Consider the following 26,291-nt stretch of genomic DNA (forward strand, 5'->3'; position numbering starts at 1 on the left):
ACACGAGTGGACACGGGACATTGGCTTTGGGTAACTGATACCTGACCATTACAGGTGGCAAGGCCCTGAAACTGATAGCTCAAGTGAAGCGTAAGTATGGCCTTTGGTCAGACAGAAAAACAATTGAAAGGCCATACCTGTCACCCTGACTAATGCGCAGTGCTAGCTAGGTACACACCTAACTGTATAGCTTACAGGCAATAGACAGCTATAAGGACTTAAGTATTGATACACATCATAAAATGTCTATGCAATAGGTGGCCAATTTTTCATCTTTATCATTGCAAGGTTTAGAATATAAAACTATTTTGCTAGTCACTTACAAGAAGGACTCAATCACAGCGCTATGCCACAGTTCTAATATAAGTTTGTTATTAAAAAATGCCATTCACTTATGTGACCTTTGCACAAGCCACACCTTACATCAGGCACATAATAGAAAGTAAATCTTTATTTACAATTTGATATCTTTGAAGAAATTATTTAATTTATTTGTTTGATTATGAATAAATAAGCAAATTTCACCATGATTTAGAATTAATTTTTTAACCAATTCTCCAATAGTTAAACGTTAAATGGTCAATTATTTTCTTCTGCTGAAAATAACATGTACATTATTAGGAGCGGGGCACAGAACCCTGCATTTCATGGATTTAACTGTGTCGTCTGAAGAATATGCATTGATACTTAATGTATACATAACCATTCATGAATGTTCATCTTCCTCTCTGATTGGTGTTCAAATCAGTGCCATGGAATTATTTTAATGGGTTTTCTTATTTTTTATGCTGTTTTGCTATTAAAAGGACACAGATATATCCTGTGCTACAAACAGAGCAACTTCACAACATGTTCTCAAAATCTCATTTTACAAATCTCAGTTAAAAATATTTTCTGATCAGAAAATAGTTGCTCAGGTTTCTTTTGAAAGTCACTGGTCCTTGACTTATTTTGAACCTTGCACTGTGAACTTGCTGGTAATGGATGTTAATTAAGAAATATGGTACCACTCCTAGGACTATCAGGGACGACAGGATTACATCGAAGTGGGGAATGTTGTCAGTTGTATCTTCTAATCTTTAAATTGATCTACAGTGTACTACCAGATCTACTTTCAAGACTTTAAATACTACATACTTTTCCTAAGGCGACCCAGGATCTTTAATTGTACTGGAGTTTTCAGTAATATATTTATCCTAGAAATCATCCTTGATCTGGTGGTTGAATTGGTTGATACAATGAGCCGAAATAAAGATGTAAATAATGAAAATTTATGCTGAAGAGACTCTTTCTTAACTACACATAGTTACTGTTATGGTCATCTATTTACCTAACTAACACAGTATTTACATATCTACAATGTATTTTACTTGTATTTTACAAATTTGCTTGTAAATTAATGTAATTACCGGTAAAGCTGTATTTACAAATATTTACTAGTAAATCAATTATCTACTGTATTTACAACTTTTACCTGTAAATAGGTCGCTGTATCTTTCTATTTACACCTATTTGCCTGGAGTCTTAATGCTGGATCTACACCCACTTGTAAACTTGCATAATTACCTGTTGAAGGGAGTGAAACAGCTTGTAAACATCTCTAGTTTAATTCATTCAAAAGTAGAATTAGGGTGATACATTGGTCCTAAAGTAATTGATAAGATGGATGTAATTAATTAAAGAATCTGTTTCCTTTAAAGTATTGTCAGTTTCACTTACAAAGTATATTTTTTTGTTCATACAAGTTGCAGACAAATTTCTCCATTTTTTTGTAAAAAGTGCCAAATAAGGGTTTGGCATTTAGAATATGTGTTCTAGTCAAGATTTTTCAGTTTGTGTTTATTTACTGTTTTTGGTATGAGAAAGAAAATATTTTCTAATTGAAATTAGAATTAATGTGAGCTCATGCATGGAAACAACAGGGCGTTAGTGATGGGTCACAGCTGAGTATAAACCATGTTCAATAATACAAGATAACCCCATTCTCATCCCTGTCCTTGAATACTAATCCAAACATGACGGTGCCAGTCGAGTGACCACACAAATTTACTGACAGTCCAACATTCCTGTCCGCTCTTAGGATCACTGAAATTTTCACCATTTACATTATTTACATTACTCTCTTGGTTGTTGTCACGATACTTAAATACTTTATGTAAATATTTGAAAGATTTTGTTATTTTAATGTTTGTATATATAAATCTCATCCTTGTGGGTACTGTGCAGTAAAAATTCATTCTTGTGTCATTACATACTAATTATGCAAGTTATTCATGCAGTGTCACATTGAAGGTGATTTCAGGAATTACAATATATGGAGGATCATGTAACATTGTGTAATGTTGTGTATGAAATTAGTCACAAAACTTGTGATTTCTTGAGCATGAACTGAAGGAGTCTGTTGTTAATTTGTTTTTGGGTAAACATCAGTAATAGATATCAATAGAGAGGGTAATTCTGTTGATACCAATTTATCATTGTTGTGTTGTCTGGTCTTTCATGCATACTTTTACCATTTAATTATTGGTTTTGTAGTCACAGTTGCATATGGTCTGCAGATGATTGATCAAACAAATACACCTTAGCTAGCCATATCATTTTCTCATTAGCTTAAAAAAATGATTTAGTTTACTTACCAATGATAAGAAAAAAGAAATATTATAAACCTGCAATATATCTGAAGAGTAAGAGGTAGATTTATTGTTGGCTTATTACCAAGCATAGGCTTATTGTCAGAATCTGGTAGATGCTGCCTAAAATTTACAGTTTAAAGGCTTATTGTCAGATAGATGCTGCTAGGAAGTTACACTGTTCAACTTGCACATGGATTTTGATCTGTGTTTCTTGTAGGATGGAGACATAAATTGGAGACGGGGATAATCTTGTGAGAAATTGAGGATGGGATGTAAGGCCTGAAGCCCACGGGTAACTTCAGGTTGGGATTGGATGGCAGGGGAGTGGGGGGGAGTGTGATGAATAAATGAGGTGAGGTGTTAGGTCTGAAGGGTATGGGTCAGTGTAGATTGGGCTGGATGGTAGAGGATGCAAGTAGGGGTGGACAGTTGGGCAATAGATGGGTATTGGTAAGTAATTAAGGATGGGATTGGATAATAGATAAAGAATTTCTTTCACATTTATGAAGGTGCCATAACTATGGCAAGATAGTCAAATCTGAAAACAAATACACATCTAAACAGTAGCTGAATGTGTTCACCTCATTAAACATTTCAAAAATATTCTTGATGTACATTTCTATTGACCTGTATAAGCAATGTTGTTGATTTCTGTACAGTATTAAAACTGAGACATTTAAGATTCACAGCATTATTCACCTGCGTGAGTGGAATTTCATTTTGGGAAATTTACGAATGGATTGTTTGGTAGATTAAAAAAAACCCACTGTGGGTGTGAAGGGCCATTCACCTGTATTCATGTCAAACATTCTTACCTTATTACAAGATGATGTCTTCATAGCAAAATGAATATAAATGGACACTGTTGCCCTGGGCAATGTTCTAAACTACGCAAAATTGTACCAGAATGTGGCTAATGGCAGGACAGAGGTGTCCCCAGGTCTCCCACTGGTGACATCTTGTGACATTGAGAAGCAAACAAATAACAATTCCTGTAACTGAAGTTTTCACATTGTCAGCAAGATTGAGAACAAACTTTTATCTTTAAAAATTTTTATATTTGTAAATATGTTGGTATGATATAGATTTGTGTAATGCAATAAAGAACTCTCTGTTACTCTGTTTGAAATAAAAATACTCCATTTTACTGCAACCAGGTTTTTACCTTTGATGGTTGATATATATATATAAAATATTAAACAAGCAAGTGAAATTTAGGACCAAATCTCTTGACTGTTTGGCTATAAAAACTTAAAAAAAAAAATTTGAAGTTTCGCCCACAGCTATACAATTCAAGCAGCACATGTTCTACAGATTTTAGTAAATGGTACAATTTATGGCTGGAGATTGTCAGCTATATTTGCTGAGAGTTTCAAAATATAAAGCATACTGAGAGAATGAGACAGAGAGAGAGAGAGAGAGAGAGAGAAAGACAAACAGACTAAATTGGATATGTAATAGAGTTGTTGCTGGTATGGACGGAGATCTGGACAGACCTCGAGGTTAAGAACTATCATCAGCAGAAAAACAGGATGTAAAATTCAGCAATGTAACTCAATACATATATATAGACTCATTTCTATACCTACTGTACCTGAGGCAGAACAAGTCTTTTGAAAGATTATAAAACAAATTCTAATAACAGTCAACTTTCATATCTGAACTGGATGTTTTCATAACAAGTGATTTACAGATACGAAGACATTTCAATGATCATCAGTTTCTATATAAGGACTTGGATATGGAGACTGGTTTAGACAGGTTATTTTGTCTATAAACCTGTATGTTGTCTTAACTATATGGTGTTTAATCATATCGGTGAAGAGGTGGGATAGTAAACAACTTGATGATACTGTTATCTTCACATGTACATCAGTGAAATGTTTTCTATTTAAACATCATTTTGTTTACCTGACAAATTCAAGGATATTGTTCAATTGGGAAATCTTAATGATAACCTTGATCTGTTCTTTTCAGGTTCTACAGAATCTTGGTAAAGCTGAAAAAACCTCAGATGAAAAGTTAGATGAGTATGTCCACAAACTTGACAAACAGCAGGTACAGTATCAAATTTAGACAACACGCACAATTTCTGAACATTTGACAATGAATAGTTTCTAAATACCACAATTTTCTTTTTTCCCTGTGAAAATTTTACAATGTATGCAGTTTCTGAACATCAAAATTGCCTTTTCCATGTGAAAATTTGGCAATGTATACAGTTTTTGAACACCACATTATTGATTACAATTTCTGGATACCAAAAGTGTCTTTTACCAGTGAAAATATGACCAAGAGTACAGTTTCCGAACACCATAATTATCTTATTCCTGTGAGAATTTGACAATGTACGCAGATTCTGAACACCCTGATCACCTTTTACCTATGAAAAGTAGAAAATGTAAGTGGTTTCTAACCATCACAATTGACTTTTCTCTGAAAATTTGACACTACAGTTTCTGGACACCACAAATGTCTTTTCCCACTGAAATTTCATTTAAAAAGGAAAAAAAATATCAATTAGATGAATTCAATAAGCTGTTATCTTAAAGTTTACAGAGGTATTTTGAGGTGATTAAAAAAAACCGAATAGAACTCTTCACATGTGTACAGTGTGTATGGAAACCACATTTCCTGTTGCTGTGTACCTACATGTATTTTATCCCTAGCATACTGTGCACATTTGTTAAAAACTTGTACATGTTAGCACTGGTATATACCCTCTACCTAACTTCTATACTGGGGAATCATATTTACATTTCGCTTGTTAATTCTATATTTTCTACATAGTATGTTTCAGACTGTACATGCAATGACTATGTTCTGTCATTAGGGAGTTGGAAATAGGCAAAAGTTAAAATTGATAAAAAAGTCTTATAGGGCCATCATACAAATTCTGTCTTGAACGTCAGAGATAGGTATATTACAGGACAATGAAATAGAATTTTTTACAATTATGAACAACAGATATGGTGTGTGTTATAACCAGGCATGGGCTTATTACTTAACAGTGGTTAAATATGGTAAACAGAAGTTTACACTTGTGGTTATTGACACATCCTTTCATGAAATGTTCATGTCCTGATGTAAACTGATGTAGACTGATGAATCATGCTTTCTGAATGTAACTCAAAAAACATTTTTCTTAAATACATTTCTCATGTTGTGGAAAATTGCTTTAATTTTAGTGTTAACAGAAACCCTAGAAAAACAGAAAGAAACTTTATCATGACTTATGTAATATTTGAGGGACATTAATTTTTTTTTTTAATCTACATACAAATGTTTGAATGGAAACTTTTGTGATAAATGAATTAATTGTGTAGGTTAATAGAAAAAATTGTGTATTACCAGTATACTATTTAGAACAGATTTTGTCCTTTTAATGTGTTGTACCTGTTTATAAGAAGGCTGCTTATCAGTAAACATTATTTCACAGGAAACTGCACAAAAATTCCAGAAGGAACTGCGCACCTACATCAATGCTGCAAAAAGTAAGTGCTGGTTTTCATAAGAATTGTGACACCATATCTCTGTCTGGTGTGGAATTGCTACATGTAAAATAATCCAGACTGTCATTGTTTGTAATGAAACCTACCTCTTGTGCAACAATGTATGTAAATGTTTCAGCTGAGTTCTGAACATAAACTTATCCATGGTGTATACACACACTTGTTGTTTTCTGTACTGTGATATGAACACTGAAATAGGATTACAGGACATGTACATTACAGTGAAAACATTAAATAAAAGGTAAAAATGTCCTTATAAATTTGACCTTGGATCATAAGTTGAAGATGTGTACCCACAAATCTGATCTTGGATCATAAGTGGTATATTTGTGTCCCCACAAATCTGACCTTGGGTCATAAGTGGTATATTTGTGTCCCCACAAATTTGACCTTTGATCATAAGTGGTATATTTGTATCCCCACAAATCTGATCTTTGATCATCAGTGATTTGCGTCCCCACAAATCTGACATTGAATCATGAATGACATTGGGGATTTACGTATCTTGCTGTCCTTATATTATCATCAGTATGGTCTCTCCACAAATCTGACCTTGAGTATTGGGCTAACATGAATTCTAATTTGACCTGGATAATTATAGTGACTGGACACAATTTATGTCTTTATTTAAATGTAAGGAATTTGTCAGGTTTCACATTTACCTCGTGCCATTTATAGATAGGATTCCTCTGTACCAAACTGAATTATACTTTTATTAAGCTTAAATTTAATTGACTCTTGTGTGATGTCACATTTCCCAGAGCCCGGTAATCTTTCCTTTTATATACCATGCTAACTATATCCGGTTTTGGAATTTGACATTTTGCTGTAGCATTTGCAATTCACAAGGCAATGTCCCGAGATAAGGATGGGAAATTTTGTAAAGGAGGTAAATTTTAGATTATTGATATACCAGATGAAAGACAAAGAAACATGATGGTCGCTCAGCTGTGATACAAACATGGATATCTTAATTATAATCTCCATGCCAAGTAAAAGTAATGTAAACAATCATAATTTGAGAAAGAATTTACAGAACAAAATTTTTTTTGTTACATATTTATGTTCGAATTTCAATAGAACTTGTGAAACAGGTTGAAGCACTGGTTACAAAATAATGGAAAAAACAGCCTGAGTTTAGATCAATTAAGTACTTTTTTTAAGCGAAAATTAGTGATACTGTTGTGATGGAGTGGTGTTAATGAGTGATCGACAGGTAGAACGTCAATATTGCACTGGGGTCAGAGAATGACTGAGGGTTAACATACTGGAGAGGTACAGGGCCTTTTGAGTGTTAACTTACCAAAATCCTCAGAACTTAACATAAACTACAATATCATTACAAAACAGTACCAGCAATATGTTGAAAATTTTCCTTTCAAACAAGGAAATTTCTTACATGTATCTCATATTCATGTGCTGTTGCTGTTTTTTTTCACATCAATAGAAAAATTATTTTACCTGAAGTCAGAGAGTCCGTTAGTTGAACTAGTGTTGGTGCACACATACAAAGCTTTAGTTGTTTATCTGTCCCACCCAAAAAGTTCAGAATAGTTGATCAGGTGCAAAATAGGTCAAGTAATCATGTCATACGAATGATCCTGAGAAAATTGTCACTTTCACAGTGTTTCAAAGATAATTATTTAGATCAATATCCTGTATATGTATCTTTCTACTTCAGCGTAAGTTCTAGAGGATTCATATGGAATGAGCTTTAGACTGTTTGGTCCCCTATCCCAATAGTGCCCAGGAATTTGGTTTTGAAACAAAGGTTGAATTGTAGAGGGTATAAACACTCGTTGAATTTCTCTACATCAGACTTGAAAGTTAATGTTCTCTTTAAAACATCAATTGATGAATATTAACTTCCAAACCTTTAGGTGATCAGCAATTGTTTTTAAAACAGGTCATGTTAGAAACTTTTTTCTTCCATCATGGAAAAAAATCTTGGTGATATTTGAGTTGGTTTTTTTTCAAATTGTTAGAAAATATGTATATTCCAAAGTTTGTTTGACATTGGAGACCATCCTTGTCACCAGGGATACGTTAACATCAGATTGTAAGGACAGGTGAAGGTAGAGACTCACCTGTAATGAAATACTCAGGTGTGGAGGTGTGGTATACAGGTGTAGTGTTGTAGGTGTGGTCTTTGCTGTACAACCACACATACATAGCATTATACTTTTTAATGCTGTTATCATTTTTCCTCCAGGAATATGCATTTTTGAGTAAATTGTAAAAACATGTTTGGGTGTTGTAAAGTTCAAATTGCTGATAGAAATTTATCAAGCAGAATAAGTTTAGTTATCAAATATAGTCTGTATTTATACAGATTTAAGCACCATCTATCTACTTGAACATTGCTGGGAAAAACATGCAGACTTTCATTTCCTCTTATATTTTTTTTTGTAAAATTTTTTTTAAAGCTGATAACATGTTTCACAAATAAACTTCCTTAGTTTTCATGCGACATCTGTGATCAATATGTCACAAGGCTTTAAAAAAACTAGATCTGTGAGTATAGTAGTAGTAGGCTTGCTACATTTACCTGGGAGCCTGGTGACATGTTGTGTTCCTGGGAATGTAGCAAACAAAATAGTACTCACATTTTCCATTTTCAAAACAACCTCTTTTTGAATTTTTTTTTCTTTGCAATTTTTACATTTCATTACTGAATCCATCCCTGAAAAGTACAAAGAAACATGATTTTATTTAATATTAAATTCTCCATGTGTTGTATATAATGTTTTCTGAATTGCATGAATTTGATCAAGTAATATCACTTTAGTCATTAGATAATGTGATATGTTGTTTAGATGTATGTTGGTAGTATAAAACCTTATCAATGGAATATAGATGTCTCTCAATCTAAGAACATTTAAACCAACTGCTGGATTGGTGTGTTCCTTAGTCTTATGATTAATGATCAAAAAAGGATTTCACCAACTTATTGTCTTCCATGCAAACATTTTACTAAAGTCAAGGAAAGCATGGTAATTACAGTTTCTTAACTGCAACAAAAATTGTTTGCTTTGAGAAATCTTAGTTTGACAGATATGTTAAGAAACATTTATAAAACTAGGAGACGTACAAAACACAGTCCATTGGTGTCAGTTTCTGTATATAAAATTCAGTCTCAATGGTGTGTATGCCTGACCTACATACAGCTGGGAAAACTGATATTACATGCATCACCGACTTTGTAGTATTTGTCTCCACATAGATATGTAGGTATATTGTAGTAGTAAAAATTCAGGAGACTATTATTCTAGAACGCGAGAGGAATAGGAGGTCAATGAACACCAGCAACTGTTTACAATTGTCTCAATGTTTTGTTTGTAACCCAATGTTTTCAAATTTTGACATAATCCTTTTGTTTCAATATGATGTAAATATTTCGAATCTATATATCAATGAATTAAATCAGTGATCAGTTAAGTAATTACATTTGATATGAATTTGGCCATTTTATATTGTGATTTGTAGAAATAGTAAAAAAAAAAAGTAAGAATGAAATATGAGCTGTATAGCCATAATCTGGAATGTTACCTACAACATATGTGATGTATACATGAAAGAGCCACCCGAGGACGGAAGGATCAATTTCCTCTTGGCTTCATCACTATGTCATTGGAAAATATTTGACATTTTACTACAGACTCGGCAGAGCTGTCACCTCTCTTACTTTTTTTAAATGTAAAGAATTTTGCTTAAATATTTCATATGTGTCAATAAGGTACAGTTTTCATCTAAAACATCTGGTGTTTCATAATGGTAACAAGTTATGTGCAAAAGTTATCCTACATAATTGAATTTGTGAGAACAGTTCACTACACAAAATACTTTATTGAAAGGCTCCCTCTTATGAAGAGACCACTTTGGGTGGTCTCACATATTTAAAAAAAAAAAAATGTCACAAAAAAATGACAGTGATGCATTTTCATGGTGAACTGCCTCAGATACCCAGTGTAATTGGGGCAGGCACAAAGTAGTGTTTAAAGTAATACACAGTTTTAGAACTTATGACATGAAACATTGCTCATTCTGATATTTTCTCATTTTTTCCCTCAAAATTCTACAAATGTCATATAATCGTCATTTATTCTTCTATATGTACTTTCATGTCCCGAGAATAAGTTTGCCCACAGTTAAGTAAGGATCATGAAACTTGGTTATAAATTGGTCATACAAGGATGATGCACAGTGTACCAAATTCAGGGCCTGCAACCCCTCATATACAGAGTTATTGCCCTTTGTTTAAATTTATGTCCAGTGCATAACTTTGCTTTCATTTAAGCTAGGATAATGAAACTTGATTTATACATTGGTCATGCTAAGAAGATGTGCAGTAGCCAAAATTCAGTGCCTGTAACCCTTTAATTACAGAGTTAGTCGGCTTTGTTAACATTATATATCCATAGCATAATTTTGCTTTCATTTAAACTAGGAAAATTAAAACTAGTGTGTGCATTGGTCATGCTAAGAGGATGTAAAATGTAGCCAGTTAAGTCCCCAGAACACCTTTATTACATAGTTATTGATCTTCGATAAAATTTTCTGTAGTAAAATGTTTTCCAGGGAACATTCATCACTTTCACTTATACTCTTGGGAAAGTTGTACAAATCAGAAATTACTCAATGGAAATTATCTGCATTTGTTTACTTCAAGGGACATGAGAAGTAATTGATTGTTATGATATTCTGTATAGTTCTATCTCATCATCAAATCTGTTCTTCTATGAACCAGACACATCAGACACAAAATTGACAATTTTATCACGGCGATCTGATCTTTCTCTGAGATGGCAGTAGTCGGTATCATTTCAGTAAAATCAGGAATATTAGATATTTGTAACAAAATCTAAACATTTTTCACTAAACTGTTGAAATCCTAACTCCTAACATAAAATTGTGATGTATAGAGAATGTAGAAAGTTGATACAGGTAGTTAGAAATTATCATAATGTTTGTGGGGATGCCATTACAGGTTGTGCTATTAAGGTCAGATGACCTACATATATGGTGTGACCTAGTTCTCTACATGACCAATGGATATTTTATATCCTTTTTTTCTTCTAGAGAATTTTGCTGAGTTATTACATCTCAGTACAAAACTTGGTGTCATAGAGTTAGACTCTAGCAAGTCTACATACTCTTGATCGTAGATCTCTGCATATATCTATATTGGTATACCTATATCATGTAGGTAGCCTGATTGGTGCAATGGAAAATGCATAGGTAATTCTAGATCTTCTATCACTGAGTTGGATGTGTTGTTCCTTGATCTGGAACTATAAAAGACTATAAAAACTATAAAAAGTAGGGAGTGTGTCTGGAAAAGGATTTATATAAGTTGTTTAACTTGTTTCCAATTCCAATTCCTCTGTATACTTTGCTATGTATTATTCGCATGTTGTTATGGAATAAAAAATAAAGTTTATATTAAAGTGTGTCTGACCAAACATGGCTCACTCGGGACAAAGCAAATGTGTCAGAAAATAAAGTTCAGCAATGCCTGCAGTATTGAAATAATGATACTGCATATTTCACAGGAGAAAGATAGTTAAGTGCATTTTGTGTGTAAGCAAGTGCATCTGACTTCTTGAACTTCAAGTTCAATCTCTTCACAGAAGTGTGTTTGATGAATTGCTTATGTGAGCAGTCACTGCAGATGTGCGTTATTGTCAATCTTATTTTGGGGGACAATTCCAGCTAGAAGTACCAGCCTTTGTGAAATTTATCAGATACAAATTTATTTAAACGATAGAAGCATTTATTTAAATGGTGAATTGTAATACAGTTGAATAAATTCTCTATGCACTTGCCTCAAACAAAAAATAGGCGTGAAATTATTCATGAAGTTTATTTTTTTGTACATAAACCAGACAATGCAAGGCCAACTAATGTTATATAGGTATGTATAGATATAATTATCAAAAGCATTTCATACATTTTTTTTAAAAGTTAAAGTATGTACTAAAGTGTTGGAAAATGTTTTATGAATGTGAGATATTTACAGGCATATTTAGTGTGACATTTCATCACCTAACTTGGATTGGTCGAAGGGTAATTGAAGTAGGTGGTTTGTGGATGTCTACCTGAGGGGTATAGAGTGTCGAGAGATCTGATGTGAGGCTGACAGTATCATGCTAGTAAAGTCAGACATTCCTTTACACCTGAGTTACTGCCTGAACAAAATGTAAACATGTTCTGCTATATATAGAGTCTGCAGCAAATACGAAATGATATTTTATATTTTTACTCGTGTGCAGTACATTTATTTATATCATTACACTTTCTGACATAAAATACAACAAAGATTTAATGTAAATGATTTTTTTAAAATTAGTCTTGCTTTTTAAGAAAACTTAGCTATTTCTTTAATGATTAGCATTATGTAGGCATGTAATTCTGAATTCAATCAATTCATTTTGTGGAAATATATGAAGTTAAATAAATGTTTCATTGTTAGTTCTGAAAAATCATTAATTTGAAAACCATCCAGGCAGTGAAATTATTCAATGCACTAAATTATGAGATGTTTTAACAGTGTTTGGAAATATTCAACGTGATTTCATGAATTATAAATGTGGTAGTTATTTGTTATTATTTGAGAGTATAGGTTCTTGAAGTAAATTCATCATGGCTGGTTCATTTGTTGTTATTTTAGGATGAACTTTGACATTTTCAGGGCCTTTTTAGAATTCAGGTGACACATGGGTCCTGTCAGATCACATGGTTTGAAGAGTCAAAGAATAAAAACTGCTGGCAGCAGTGTTGATCCAACTTATTACTGCTTTTGTCTTTTATATTACATACACAAGTGTATGACCAGATATTTAGTTTTTACTAATATTGAATGTTAAAGTACAATTTTATGAAGTGTCCTTTCAATATCATTAAATCATTTAATCTTGAAATACATCATATTCTTTTACTGAAAGAAAGACTTTGATGTTTTTTGTTATACAGAGGGGACAAGAGAGTTGTGCTGTATGTTTGTCAATTATAATGAAGTTTTATTGTACATGTATGTCAGATTTATTAAAAGAACCTACCACTTCCTCATTCATTAATGGTGTATCTTTATTTTTAACTTAACACGTTGGCAACATTAGGATTCATTGATAAATGCCAGCCAAAACACCTTTAATGATAGAGGGTTGAAACTTTTTAAACCTTTAAACAAACTTGTGGGTGGCCTGTTTTGTTTCTTCCCCTTGTTTTGGTGCTCTGCCAGCCTAAGGTTTCACCTTGTACCTTTGATTTTGCCTGTATTCTGAGAATCTAAAGGTATTTAGGTGTATATGTTGACGCTGTTTGGCCTCTGGGATGGGAGTAAATCAGTGACCACTTTACACTCTGTCATGTTTTCTCTGCTGCATACAAGTGCACTACGGGCTGAGGTTGTCACTTTCTATTATGTTTGTAGTGGATTTACCTGAGCTCTGATATATATATCCAGGGTGTCCTGAGATTTTAACCTTGGTCACCCAATGGTCACCTCTAGGGCCAAATACTCTTATCGTAGACAGGTAGTATGCAAACATAATTGTGTTAGGTTTATAAGCGATCAGATATACATTTACTTATTCAAATAGATTTAATGGGTCAAATAGGGTAACTGATTTCTGATATACAGATCTATAGAATATAACTGATGGTAATTAAACTATATAACTGCAATATCTGTTAATATGATTATTCAGAAACTAATTATGTCCATATGCTTTATATATGTCTTATTGTCGCCCTGTGGCATTTTAAAAAAACTGCACCTAACTTAAACAGGGAACTATGTATTTTCAATATCTTTTACTTGGAGGTAAAAACCTGTAAATGAATATGATTAAACATCCAGTTTAGCAGTTAATCACCTTTCCCTTGCTGCATAATGGAGGCAGGGCACAGGAGGCATTGATGTTAAGTAAGAAGGAAAACTTCAGATGTACCATATTTTCTGGGTTATAAGCCACAGCCTTTTTCCTTTGCAGTTTGGCATGTGGCTTATATACTAGTGTGGCTTATATACTAGTGTGGCTTATATACTAGTGCGGCTTATATACTAGTGTGGCTTATATACTAGTGTGGCTTATAAGCGGCAGAATGAAAAAAAGGAAAATAAATTGTACCAGTACACCAGGTTTTACTTGTCCTTTACATGTTTGTGACTAAAACAGGTTATCTAGAAGTGACATTTGCAATCATTTTCTGGACATTTTTGTTAAGATTGAAATGAAATAAACATTCTCATGCATTTAATTCTGTCATTCACTCCTGGATGGTACATCCAGGATCCCATGAGATGCGTTGGCATCATTAGCAGTCATAGCGTGTTTTGGTAGCAAATAGTACAGAGGGACCTGCGTCTCCCTCTGACTTTATATCGCCATTTATAATTTCATAATTTGTTTTATACCCCCTTCAATTAATCATAACTTTTAATATGAATCACAGTTATATCTTCTGAACTTTCAAGATTGCTTCAGAAGCTATAGCGGAAGTTGCATCCTGGGATCAATAGGTCATCAGGTTATAGGTCAAATTCTAGAATGACTGCCATGCTTGTTTACAATAAGAATGGTTTTGTGAAACTTACAAGAAATAGTAAGAGATATATAGAATTTTGACAGCATGCACGGGCCATCGCTAATATTTAACAGTACAGACATCAATAGAGATATTATTAAGTAAACACTATGTAATGTCAGGCCCAATATCTGTGCGTAGACAATTTTTGAAGGCTGCACTGTTAAGGTGACTTAGAATCTCTTATGCTTTAGATTGCATTTATGAGTTTCTACCAGTGTTGGAGTACAGGCATACACACATACACACACACACACATACAAGTCTTACCTACATTTCTTTCTTTATTACTGAACTTTCCACCTCATATGAATATTCTACATAGGTGTGAATAATTTTTCCATTTGTCCAGAAACCAGCCCTGTATAGTGTTTAAGTGTAATAATATGAATGTTAGGGGAGTATAGTCAGTGATACATTGTGTTTTTTCAGGTGATAACATTTTATCAAAGTTGAAAAAAAATCCAGCTTGATTTAATATAAAGCACTTTTAAGGGCTTATTACCAGTCAATTATGGAGTAATTGTGTGCAAATCTTAATGTAACATGCACAGTTGTGTGCTGACTAGATGTAACGTTTTGTGCTGACTTGATGTAATGTTGTGTGCTGACTTGATGTAACGTTGTGTGCTGACTTAATGTGATGTGTGCTGACTAGATGTGACGTTGTGTGCTGACTAGATGTAACGTTGTGTGCTGACTAGATGTAACGTTGTGTGCTGACTTAATGTGATGTGTGCTGACTTGATGTGACGTTGTGTGCTGACTTGATGTGACGTTGTGTGCTGACTTAATGTGATGTGTGCTGACTTGATGTGACATGTGCTGACTAGATGTGACGTTGTGTGCTGACTTAATGTGATGTGTGCTGACTTGATGTGACATGTGCTGACTGGATGTGACGTTGTGTGCTGACTTAATGTGGTGTGTGCTGACTTAATGTGATGTGTGCTGACTAGATGTAACGTTTTGTGCTGACTTGATGTAACGTTGTGTGCTGACTTGATGTAACGTTGTGTGCTGACTTAATGTGATGTGTGCTGACTTGATGTGACATGTGCTGACTAGATGTGACATTGTGTGCTGACTTAATGTGGTGTGTGCTGACTAGATGTGACGTTGTGTGCTGACTTAATGTGGTGTGTGCTGACTTGATGTGACGTTGTGTGCTGACTTAATGTGGTGTGTGTTGACTTAATGTGGTGTGGGCTGACCTCTACTGAGGGCCATATTTCTTACTGTGTTATACTTTGGACAGTTATTAATTACAGTTATAAAGAATATCTAATTATTGCCTCATTGTTTTATTTGTTTGGAATGTAGTGGCGCCATGTTTCTGTCAGAAATAATGTTATATTAATTATAATAACAAGGTAATGTTGTGGTGATGACACTTTCCTGGGTATGGAATTTACGCTCCCTCAAAAAATGTAAATCTGTACTGTTCCTGACAGGTATAATAGCCTTCCACATACCACAGACCTTTCTGTTTTAAATCGCATATAAATGCAAAATGATGTTTAAGAGAAAAACACAAATTTGTAAGTGATGAAAAAGGAAATGAATGTACAGGATGGTCCAATGTACCAATGGAGTTATTAAGCAGGATCTCTTGTTGAAGTCTGGTAACCTTCAGAATAAGGAAGAAGAAGGATGGTAATATCCTGTTTACTGACCTATATATTTGTCTATATAGTTAAATGTAAGGTCATTCTCATGATACATTGTATGTTATGTAAGAAATATGCTATAGAGCTAATTTTTCAATGTCTTGTAAAAATGTATACAGACAAACTTAAAAACTGACATCACTGAAACATGTTTTACTAATAAAGAATATGATTTGTTGTGTTTCTGTGAAATATTCTGGAGATGGGATGATAGGGCATTATCAATAACATTATAGCTCCCACACCTTCCTCTGTCTTTTACATCTCGTACCCTGTTTGTTAAACAATTAGTGCCGAGTAATAAGTGCACACTTTGCATTGCTATTTCAATGTCCTATGATATGCCCACCCCAATGAGTCAGAATTTGTATGTTGGCCCATTACAGCATGTTCTTTTCTTTAAATCTATGTGGTACTTAGGTGTTGATGTGTTGCCCAGCTGTTCATGTCTTTGCCTCTATACGATTCCCAGGTGTTCTTGTCTTCGCCTCTATGTGGTACCCAGATGTTCTAGACTTTACCTCAATGTGGTACACAGGTGTTCTTGTCTTCGCCTCTATGTGGTACCCAGATGTTCTAGACTTTGCCTCTATGTGGTACCCAGATGTTCTTGTCTTTGCCTCTATGTGGTACCCAGATGTTCTCGTCTTTACCTCTATGTGGTACTCAGGTGTTTTCATCTTTACCTCTATGTGGCATCCAGGTTTCTAATTCCGACCATAACAGTCAATTTCTGACCAGGATAAATTACTGAGCCCTGAAGAAAATGAAATACTTAACAAGGGCAATGCCTACTATACTTTTTACAAAGCCCAGTTCTCAGTAACCCCTCATCAGATTTTGTACACATTATATATCATGAGTATGTAACTACTCCGTAATTTTATAACATCAAATTCTCCCAGATTCTGGAATGCCAAGAGGCACAGACATTCTAGCCTTATAAGTTAGTTGTTTTCTGGTTTATAAAAAAGATAAACCGATCTGACTGACTTTTTGAAATCTTGCATGCTTTAAATTCTCTGAAAATCAACAATTTTAAGAAATATTGTAGGGAACTTGCGCATCCTGAAATATGTTCACTGGTTCATGACTACATATACATATTACTTCACTTAAATCCTGAATGTAAATATCTATTATATACACTGCATGTTATTTAAGTAGGTATTTCCTATACATACAAACACATGATAATCTGTGTCAGTGTATCACTGTACCTAATACATCTATTAAAACAAACACACTGAAACACTGTTTATAATGGGTTTTTTTTCGCTGAATGATTTGATAAAGAGGTACCAAACCTCTAGAATGTATTCTGAATACAAATGAAGATGATAGGTTAGTGTGTCAGGTGTGAGATACATCCTATTTTCTTTGGTGACAGGGTTTCTAGCAGAATTTAATAATCCAACACAAAGAAATTCATAAATCGTATAATATAGGGCAAGTGTTAAAGGCTCGATGATTAAAGGGGGATAATCCTTCACTCTGACTGACCTAGTCTGATGAAAGTTTGGGTTTAAATCATTCAACTGTGTCACTAAAAAATAATTAAATATCAAAAGTGACGAAGCATAGCTCTTCATTATACAAATCTTGTATCTTATTATAGGGAGGTCATTCCATTTGTTCTGAATTATAATGATGCGGTAAAGATATTACTTGATCCAAGTCACTGTATATAGCTCATGAAGAATAACATTCCGGGATTAATTACATCTCCAGATATCAAAAGTGACATTAAATGTTGACAAATATGGAAACAAAAGGCTGATGTCACTATTAAGTATATAAATACATGTATTTGTACATATTAATTAAAGATAAGATGATAGATGTCAGATCCACATTGAGCTGTCACTGTGAAACATTTACATGTGTTTCAACCACAGAAGTAAAATATAAAAGGTCAGATGCTATGGAAGATACCTGTTTACAAAAATTTGTTTATTATAAAAATTACTTTTTAGATTATAGTAGCAGTTTGCCAAGTATATGTCTCATAATAAAAATGTATGAAGGCAACATGAAGCAGAACTTAAGGAATGCTGCTTGTTTTGTATAATTTAATATATTAGGCAGGTAATGATAGAAATAATTTGTTTTCCTTAAATAAGGCAATAAAGAGACAAATTTATTCACTGCAGAAAGTGATTTGTTTTTATGTTTCCGACATTTTACTTGGAATGGTGTTTGAAGGTGATGGGGTTAGAGGATCTAGTCTTTAGTGTTACCTTTATCTCTCTTACACCATCTCCAGTCAATAGGCTTACTCTAGTAGCTTCACTTCTTATAAGACATTACACCCATGATAGAGGGTCAGACATTACACCAGTGATAGAGGGTCAGACATTACACCCATGATAGAGGGTCAGACATTACACCAGTGATAGTGGGTCAGACATTACACCAGTGATAGAGGGTCAGACATTACACCCATGATAGAGGGTCAGACATTACACCCATGATAGAGGGTCAGACATTACACCTGTGATAGAGGGTCAGACATTACACCTGTGATAGAGGGTCAGACATTACACCAGTGATAGAGGGTCAGACATTACACCTGTGATAGAGGGTCAGACATTACACCAGTGATAGAGGGTCAGACATTACACCTGTGATAGAGGGTCAGATATTACACCTGTGATAGAGGGTCAGACATTACACCTGTGATAGAGGGTCAGACATTACACCTGTGATAGAGGGTCAGACATTACACCCATGGTAGAGGGTCAGACATTACACCAGTGATAGAGGGTCAGACATTACACCCATGGTAGAGGGTCAGACATTACACCCATGGTAGAGGGTCAGACATTACACCAGTGATAGTGGGTCAGACATTACATCCATGGTAGAGGGTCAGACATTACACCAGTGATAGAGGGTCAGACATTACACCAGTGATAGAGGGTCAGACATTACACCTGTGATAGAGGGTCAGACATTACACCCATGGTAGAGGGTCAGACATTACACCAGTGATAGAGGGTCAGACATTACATCCATGGTAGAGGGTCAGACATTACACCAGTGATAGTGGGTCAGACATTACACCAGTGATAGAGGGTCAGACATTACATGATAAAGAGGTGATGAATTCAAACTAAAGTTGCAAATTGAGTGTCCAAAAAAAAAAAATAAAAAAACTGAAGTACAAGGAAGAATGGTTAAAAGAGTTTCTTAAGTGTGTTGAGTGGATAGAGACAGAGCAGAAATGCTCATACTCTCCAAATTAGGATGTAGAAAAAACTTATTCATGTACTTATCTATAACCTATCAATAGATTTAGCTACAAGTCTAGACACTGCGTACATATGTACATAAGGAAATGTCCTGAAGATTGAAAAAAATATCACTAAAAATGAAAATACTGTATTTCCAATTCAACACCACACACACACATCCCCCTCTCCCCCACACTCCTACAGAATTTTCATGCTGAGGTTTCCTTCAATAAATGTCCAACAGCTGTCATCATTCAGCCTTCCAGACATAAAAATGATTGACGGAAAACGTTTATGATGAAAGTGAAAGGTATCTGCAGAGATCCTCCATACACAATGTAATATTAAAGTTGATGGTTGATAAAACCAGCCAATGTCTGTGTCGGTATGTTGTCTGGTCGTACATGGTGGAACTGGACTCCATTAGGAATCCATCTCCTGAAGACCAACTTTTTTTTTCTAGGTTATGGTTATAAACTAAACCGGTTTGTAAGCTGCAGAGCCTATTTTTTACTCTTGTTTTCGATTTAATCCACATATTAGCTGCACTGAAATATAAATTGCACCCTTTCTCAAGATGTAGTAACCGTAATGTTGACCAAAGTTCATTGATATAACAGAAAATGTAAGGCAATTTATCAAAATCGTCAGTGAAACATTTAATATCAGTTTGCAAATGAATTATACACAGGTAGTCCTTTATTTTATTGATGTGTTTCATGGATTAAATGAATGCCAACTTGATATGGGTAAGTTTAATAAAGTTTGTTCATTTTAAAACTGCCTTTACCCAGTCAGCACTCCTAAGGGAGTCAACTTCAAGTAGCAGTGTTTTAATTTCTTATAATATCTTGTGCCGTTGGCTGTGTATGAGCTGTTAAAACACAACTGACACCAGTAAGATAACACCATATTAATGCCATACTATTGTTAATTTGAAAATGGGAACTTTCAAAAATACATGCATAAAAGTTTTGTGTCTGTTATATCAGGTAAATAGAGTTGACTATATATGTTTTACTACATCAATTGAATATAAGGTTACAAAGCTGGAATGTAAGAAGGAAAGTGATATGGAGGATATATTTTTATACAAACATAAGATGATAATTGCCTCTTCAAAAAGACCTGTTAGAAACACATAAATGTTGAGACTAGAATTGTCCTGGATCCATTTTGATATGGCAGTGTAATATTTGATGTCTGTTTTATGCTGACATATGAGTAGTTGTCCACTTAAAAATTTAAAGGGCTGTAGATCCTGATATGTTTAGAAAAAAAAGGGAAAAGTTTCATGTAAATAGAATGTAAATAGAATGTAAATAGAAGATACTGACATGTTGATTCCCCAAACTATTTAAATAGATTATTGCAAATGTAACCTCTTTTCTCAATGCGCTTTTTAAATACAAATTATCAAAAATTTCTGTTGGTAGGAAAAGCAGACTTTTCCAGGATTCAATACCAATAATGTATTCTCTTATTCCATCAAAATTTACAAAAATGAAATTGAGTGGTATTAATAATCAAAATTACATTTTTATGGAAATTAATATTTCCTGGATTTGCAAATGACCCATCACATGACAGCTCTTCATCAAGTGTATGAATTGTCTAGTAACTTATGAAGTGGTATACTAGCTCATGGTAACAGGTGCTTGTTGCATAGAGTTATGAAGATCTGGACAGAGGGCATATTTCCGGCTTGGTATTCAAACACTGACAAGCTGTGTCATTAGTCAGTGATTCATCATAGTGTGACACTGATTTCAGATGTTTTGATGAAAAAATGTAAACAATCATGTGGTTTTATTGTCTATATTATGATATTGTCCTAATACTGCATTACAATGGGTTGTTTGTTTACAAAATGTACTGACAATGAATAAAGATTACTTGACTTGACTATACACACTATCAACATTGGAAAAGTAAGCTGTAGCAATGGTGGTCTCTTCACTTTTAAAGCTCAACTGACTCCACCCGACCCACCCCTACCCCCACCTCCTGTCTGACTCTTAAAATTGGTAGTAAAAAGTGCAATTCACTTGTGTCTCTTTTGTACAATCTTGGATGAGATTAATATTTTTTATATCCCTACCATAAATAGAATTACACCTGTCTTATGTCGCATTGCATCCAGTTCTGAATCAATGTCAATACCTGAGAACTGGTCAGTACAACTATATCAAGGTCATCAGTTGGTTAAAGACTCAAAAGCCACATGAGACAACTTCTGCATGAAGGAGAGTGGGAACACCCAATGTCTTGCATTTTTCAGTTTATTTGTCAACATGCTAGAATGTCCTATACTTGTTATATGTATCACATACATACCCTGAACTGAAGTTTTATCAGTTGAAAGACAAAAAACAAAAGCTATTACAGCTCTGATTAGCTGATTGTAGGGTTCCATCATCTCTATAGCAAGCAAACAAGCAAAATGATTGAACAGTTCAATAAAACTTTTTGTTGTTTACTTACAGCGATGCAGAATGCGTCCCGATCCTTGTTTAACACAATACAAGAGACATATGAGGATGATTGGGATGGAGGCAGTAAAGTTCATGAAAACCTACAGGTATGTTGTGTGATCTGGGATGTAACATGAGCAGGTACTTTACTATGTGGGTAGTTCTTGTCATCTGTGGTAATATCTTGCAAATTCTGTTGATACCAATTCATTTTCAGACTTTTTGTCTTAACACTTGACTCGGGAGTTGTATAAGAAATAGCGATTGAAGCAAAGAGTGATTTGAAAATCTACAATCAAAACATCCTGGGGGCAGTTTCTAGTAATTTATAAGATATTGTCTATTGGTTTCGCCAGAAAACTTGGGCTTCATCAGGACACAGTATCATAAAATTTCATACCTAAGGTACTTAAATTGCAGGCAGCTTTATATTATACATTATGATGTTAATATTACAATACATTCTACGTAAACAAAATGTCCATTGTTCTGTAATCTTTTAAATTACCTTCTGTTTATACTTCTATATCATGCAACAAATGTTAATGTTCATCATGTAAACTGGTGGACAAAGATTCCGATTTGTAGTTCAGTATTTTATAATCTACATATGTTACAGCCCCTAACTCTGATGCATTAGGTGTCGATGCTGTGCTACGGCTATCATCGCTGAGTTTGAGATCCCTCTTTAGCTTTTCTACCTATAAATATATCTAGTACAGGTCTTGATTATGCTGGTGAGCCACCAGCGATAATGCTGCATGCTGGGATTGTCCTGAACTTAACTCTATCAAGATACCATAATACAGGGTCAGATATTATATGATAAAGAGGTGATGAATTCAAACTAAAGTTGCAAATTGTTCATCTGTCCAACTGTTCAGAGTGAAAAAAAAAAAATAAAAAAAACTGAAGTACAAGGAAGAATGGTTAAAAGAGTTTCTTCAGTGTGTTGAGTGGATAGAGACAGAGCAGAAATGCTCATACTCTCCAAATTAGGATGTAGAAAAAACTTGTTCATGTACTTATCTATAACCTATCAATAGATTTAGCTACAAGTCTAGACACTGCGTACATACGTACATAAGGAAATGTCCTGAAGATTGAAAAAAATATCACTAAAAATGAAAATACTGTATTTCCAATTCAACAATTCAATTCGATAATGCTGTATGCTGGGATTGTCCTGAACTTAACTCTATCAAGTTGGTCCTTGGTGAGAGCCTTGAAAGGTCTCTTATTGTTGAGTTGCTTCTTCCGTGACTTTATGCTGCTATACTTCAGGTTCTACTACATATCTTGGGTGTGCTTGTTTTCAGTGCCTCTGGTAATTCAAGTCCCTACCATGGATCCTTTTACATATCTTGCACCTATAACACTATAATACTGTTAGTGATCAAATCATTGTATGGTGAAATGTTATTTTCTTACAGTCCATGGAGCTGATGTGGGCAGATTATATCCAGAATCTTCAGGAAAGAGTGCAAGAACCAATGGCAACCTACATCAGTCATATAACACCCTTAAAGGTAGGTAACCATAGCAACCACAGTTATAGACCAATCAGAACATGCAAATCATCAGTATAATGAATCACAAGTAGTATTGGGAAGAATGAACGCCTATGTTGATAATTTTGTTCTTAACTACCATCAAACTAGATGTGTCATAGCCACATATTTTACATATAAATTTTTTCAGACACGAATCGCCAAGAGAGGACGTAAGCTGGTTGACTATGATAATGCACGGCATAATCTGGAAGTGGTACAAAATGCAAAGAAGAGAGACGAAACCAAAATAACCAGGGTAAGAAAATGCATATTTCAAGGAGAGGAAATCAAAGTATTCAGGGTAAAAAAAGGGCCCCCAAAAAAATCCACAATATTTCTAGAGAAACAAAAACAATATTTCCAGGGTAGAGAAAATTCATTATTCAACAAAAATTAAAAAAAAAAAAAAGAGAAAGATTTGTTAAGTTACAATTAAGACATGTCTATAACCAATTTCCATCAAATCTAAGAGGATCCAAATATTCAGTTATTCCATTTGGAGTTTGTTATTTCTAGTTTAAAAGAATCTGTCCGAGATATGTTTGTGTATTACTTGTAATATGATTGATGAAGTCTTTGTAAGAACAAAAATATTTACAAATAAATCAATATCATGTTTATACCTGTTTTGCTTATACATTTAACATTTATAAGGATTCACTTTCCTTGTAACATTTATTTTACAGGCAAAAGAAGATGCTGAACAAGCAAAAATGATCTACACAGAAATGAATGACTATCTACACGCAGACCTCCCCGAGTTCTATAAGAGGTAGGTAGGAGGCATGATTCCTTGCATTTTTGTTTGATTGGAAATATTTTAATTTCCTCTTATCAAAACAACGTCTGGGGGCTCTCACTTGTTACTACTTTACCTGGTAAATAGTACCTTCGCTTGTTTGGGCATTTAATTCTGGGGAATTATACCCCCAATTCATTTTGGGTTTGTTTTTTGTACTTACATTTGTTACATCATTCCATTTCCATGTTGTTCTCAAGTCTATGTACCTGCCAGGGCTTGCCCTGTAAGTCACGTGCATACACTTTACTCGCAATGAGTATTAATTACACAATTCTGGGATCGCTCGGTGACTCGCAATGAGTTCTTAATTATCACAACTCCGGGATCGCTCGGTGTTGCAGTGGGGTCGCCCACTTAACCTTATAACCTTCAGGGTCGCCTGGAGGTTGTGTTAGCTTTTGAGGTTGCATGGGGATCGCCCCACTTTCAATTAATTATGTTGTAAGTAATTTTGCTTATTTGTAGGTAGATAGGTTTATTTTGTATCTTTGCTTTGTACGAGTTTTTATTTTGTAAGTTTAGTAGGAAGGTAGATAGTGAGCAGCCCCTAAGATTGCCAAAACCTAGTTTAGTTTTTTATTCCTATGTCCTGAACAAGTAAAGTTAGTATTGATGTTCAATAAATTTTCATTTTCTCTGTCAACTGCTGTTTGTGTCATGTATAAATCAAAACAACGTCAGCATTTAAAACATTAAAATCATTTAAAATCACTATAGTAACTGCTATACAGATATGGTAAAGTTGTAATTTTAACACTTGATTAATTCATTCAGAATTAGTCAAAATAATACACATGCGTTTTATGTAACACATACAATAGTAGAACAAAGGTAGATGATATCCATCTTACCTTATTGGTTGTTATGTTTAAAACAATGGCTTCTTGGCTATGGGGGTAGTTTAATGGCTGCTCCTGTAAATGAGACCAGGGGATAAACAGACATTATCAGACTTATAATTAGGGGATGGGCTTGTTACGGGATCATGCTATAGGATTTCTTCTGAAACTTGACTACCTGTACCTCTTTGTGGGCTTATTATCATGTATGGGATTAAAGCTGGAAAAATATAGTACTTCAACAAGTCATATCATATGTTCACATATTTTTGTCAAAAAGGCTTTTTTCTGGAAGCAATCAACAATAACACAGACTTTTTTGTGTGTGATTTCAGTCGTGTTGGTCTGTATGGTACAACATTTGAAAAACTCTTTGGATCAGAGAGTATGTTTCACTCTGAGCTTGGAAAGGTAAGAATTTTAAAAAGTGAACAACTTTTTGTTCAAACAATTTAGAATAGCAAATTGGGTCTATAAGTAAATTTTGTCAATGAATCATGTGTTTGAAAAGCATTAACTACTGTCATGACTTTTGACATGTCCACTTCAATCTCATTGTTGTAGAAATAATGATTTCCTAATATTAACATGTCTCATGATCATCTACAGTTAGCGGAAGATACCAGCAACATTGCCAAGCTGTTAGCAAATGAGAACCAATTTACCTACCGACCCCGCCCAGTCAGTAAGGCCTTGTCACATGAGTAAGTATTGCCTGTCTCTTGAAAATTTCTATGATTATCGGGGTACAAAAGGTGCCTTGAAAAAGTTTAGTTAACTGTGCTGTTCATAGTATCAGATTTTAATTGTGAATTGTTAATGAACGGTAGTGTCCACTGTTTAACTGTCAGATTTTTCTATCAATATTTGTGTGTAGAACAGATGAGCAGATTTGAACAAGATTTGATACAGAGAAAGTTCTGAAGCTAAATTATTGTAATGTCAGTGTGTTGTGTAAACAGGACCTAGTTAGGAAAATATTG

At 34.2% G+C, this 26,291-nt stretch overlaps 1 protein-coding gene across 1 annotated transcript in view; it reads left to right on the forward strand.

The window, feature by feature from the left end:
* The window catches only part of LOC132557356 (myc box-dependent-interacting protein 1-like), a 32,519-nt gene that overhangs the window by 1,811 nt on the left and 4,417 nt on the right, over positions 1 to 26,291 (forward strand). The window contains exons 2-9 of the mRNA XM_060221847.1: positions 4,611 to 4,691; positions 6,073 to 6,127; positions 22,127 to 22,221; positions 23,548 to 23,643; positions 23,816 to 23,923; positions 24,354 to 24,439; positions 25,644 to 25,719; positions 25,918 to 26,012. Of these exons, the coding sequence (XP_060077830.1) occupies positions 4,611 to 4,691; positions 6,073 to 6,127; positions 22,127 to 22,221; positions 23,548 to 23,643; positions 23,816 to 23,923; positions 24,354 to 24,439; positions 25,644 to 25,719; positions 25,918 to 26,012 (692 nt within the window). The remainder of the gene's footprint in view (positions 1 to 4,610; positions 4,692 to 6,072; positions 6,128 to 22,126; positions 22,222 to 23,547; positions 23,644 to 23,815; positions 23,924 to 24,353; positions 24,440 to 25,643; positions 25,720 to 25,917; positions 26,013 to 26,291) is intronic.

This window comes from Ylistrum balloti, unplaced genomic scaffold (genome assembly GCF_031769215.1).
Source record: "Ylistrum balloti isolate Yb309-2 unplaced genomic scaffold, AGI_CSIRO_Ybal_v1 Utg370662, whole genome shotgun sequence".
NCBI classification, from domain to species: domain Eukaryota; kingdom Metazoa; phylum Mollusca; class Bivalvia; order Pectinida; family Pectinidae; genus Ylistrum; species Ylistrum balloti.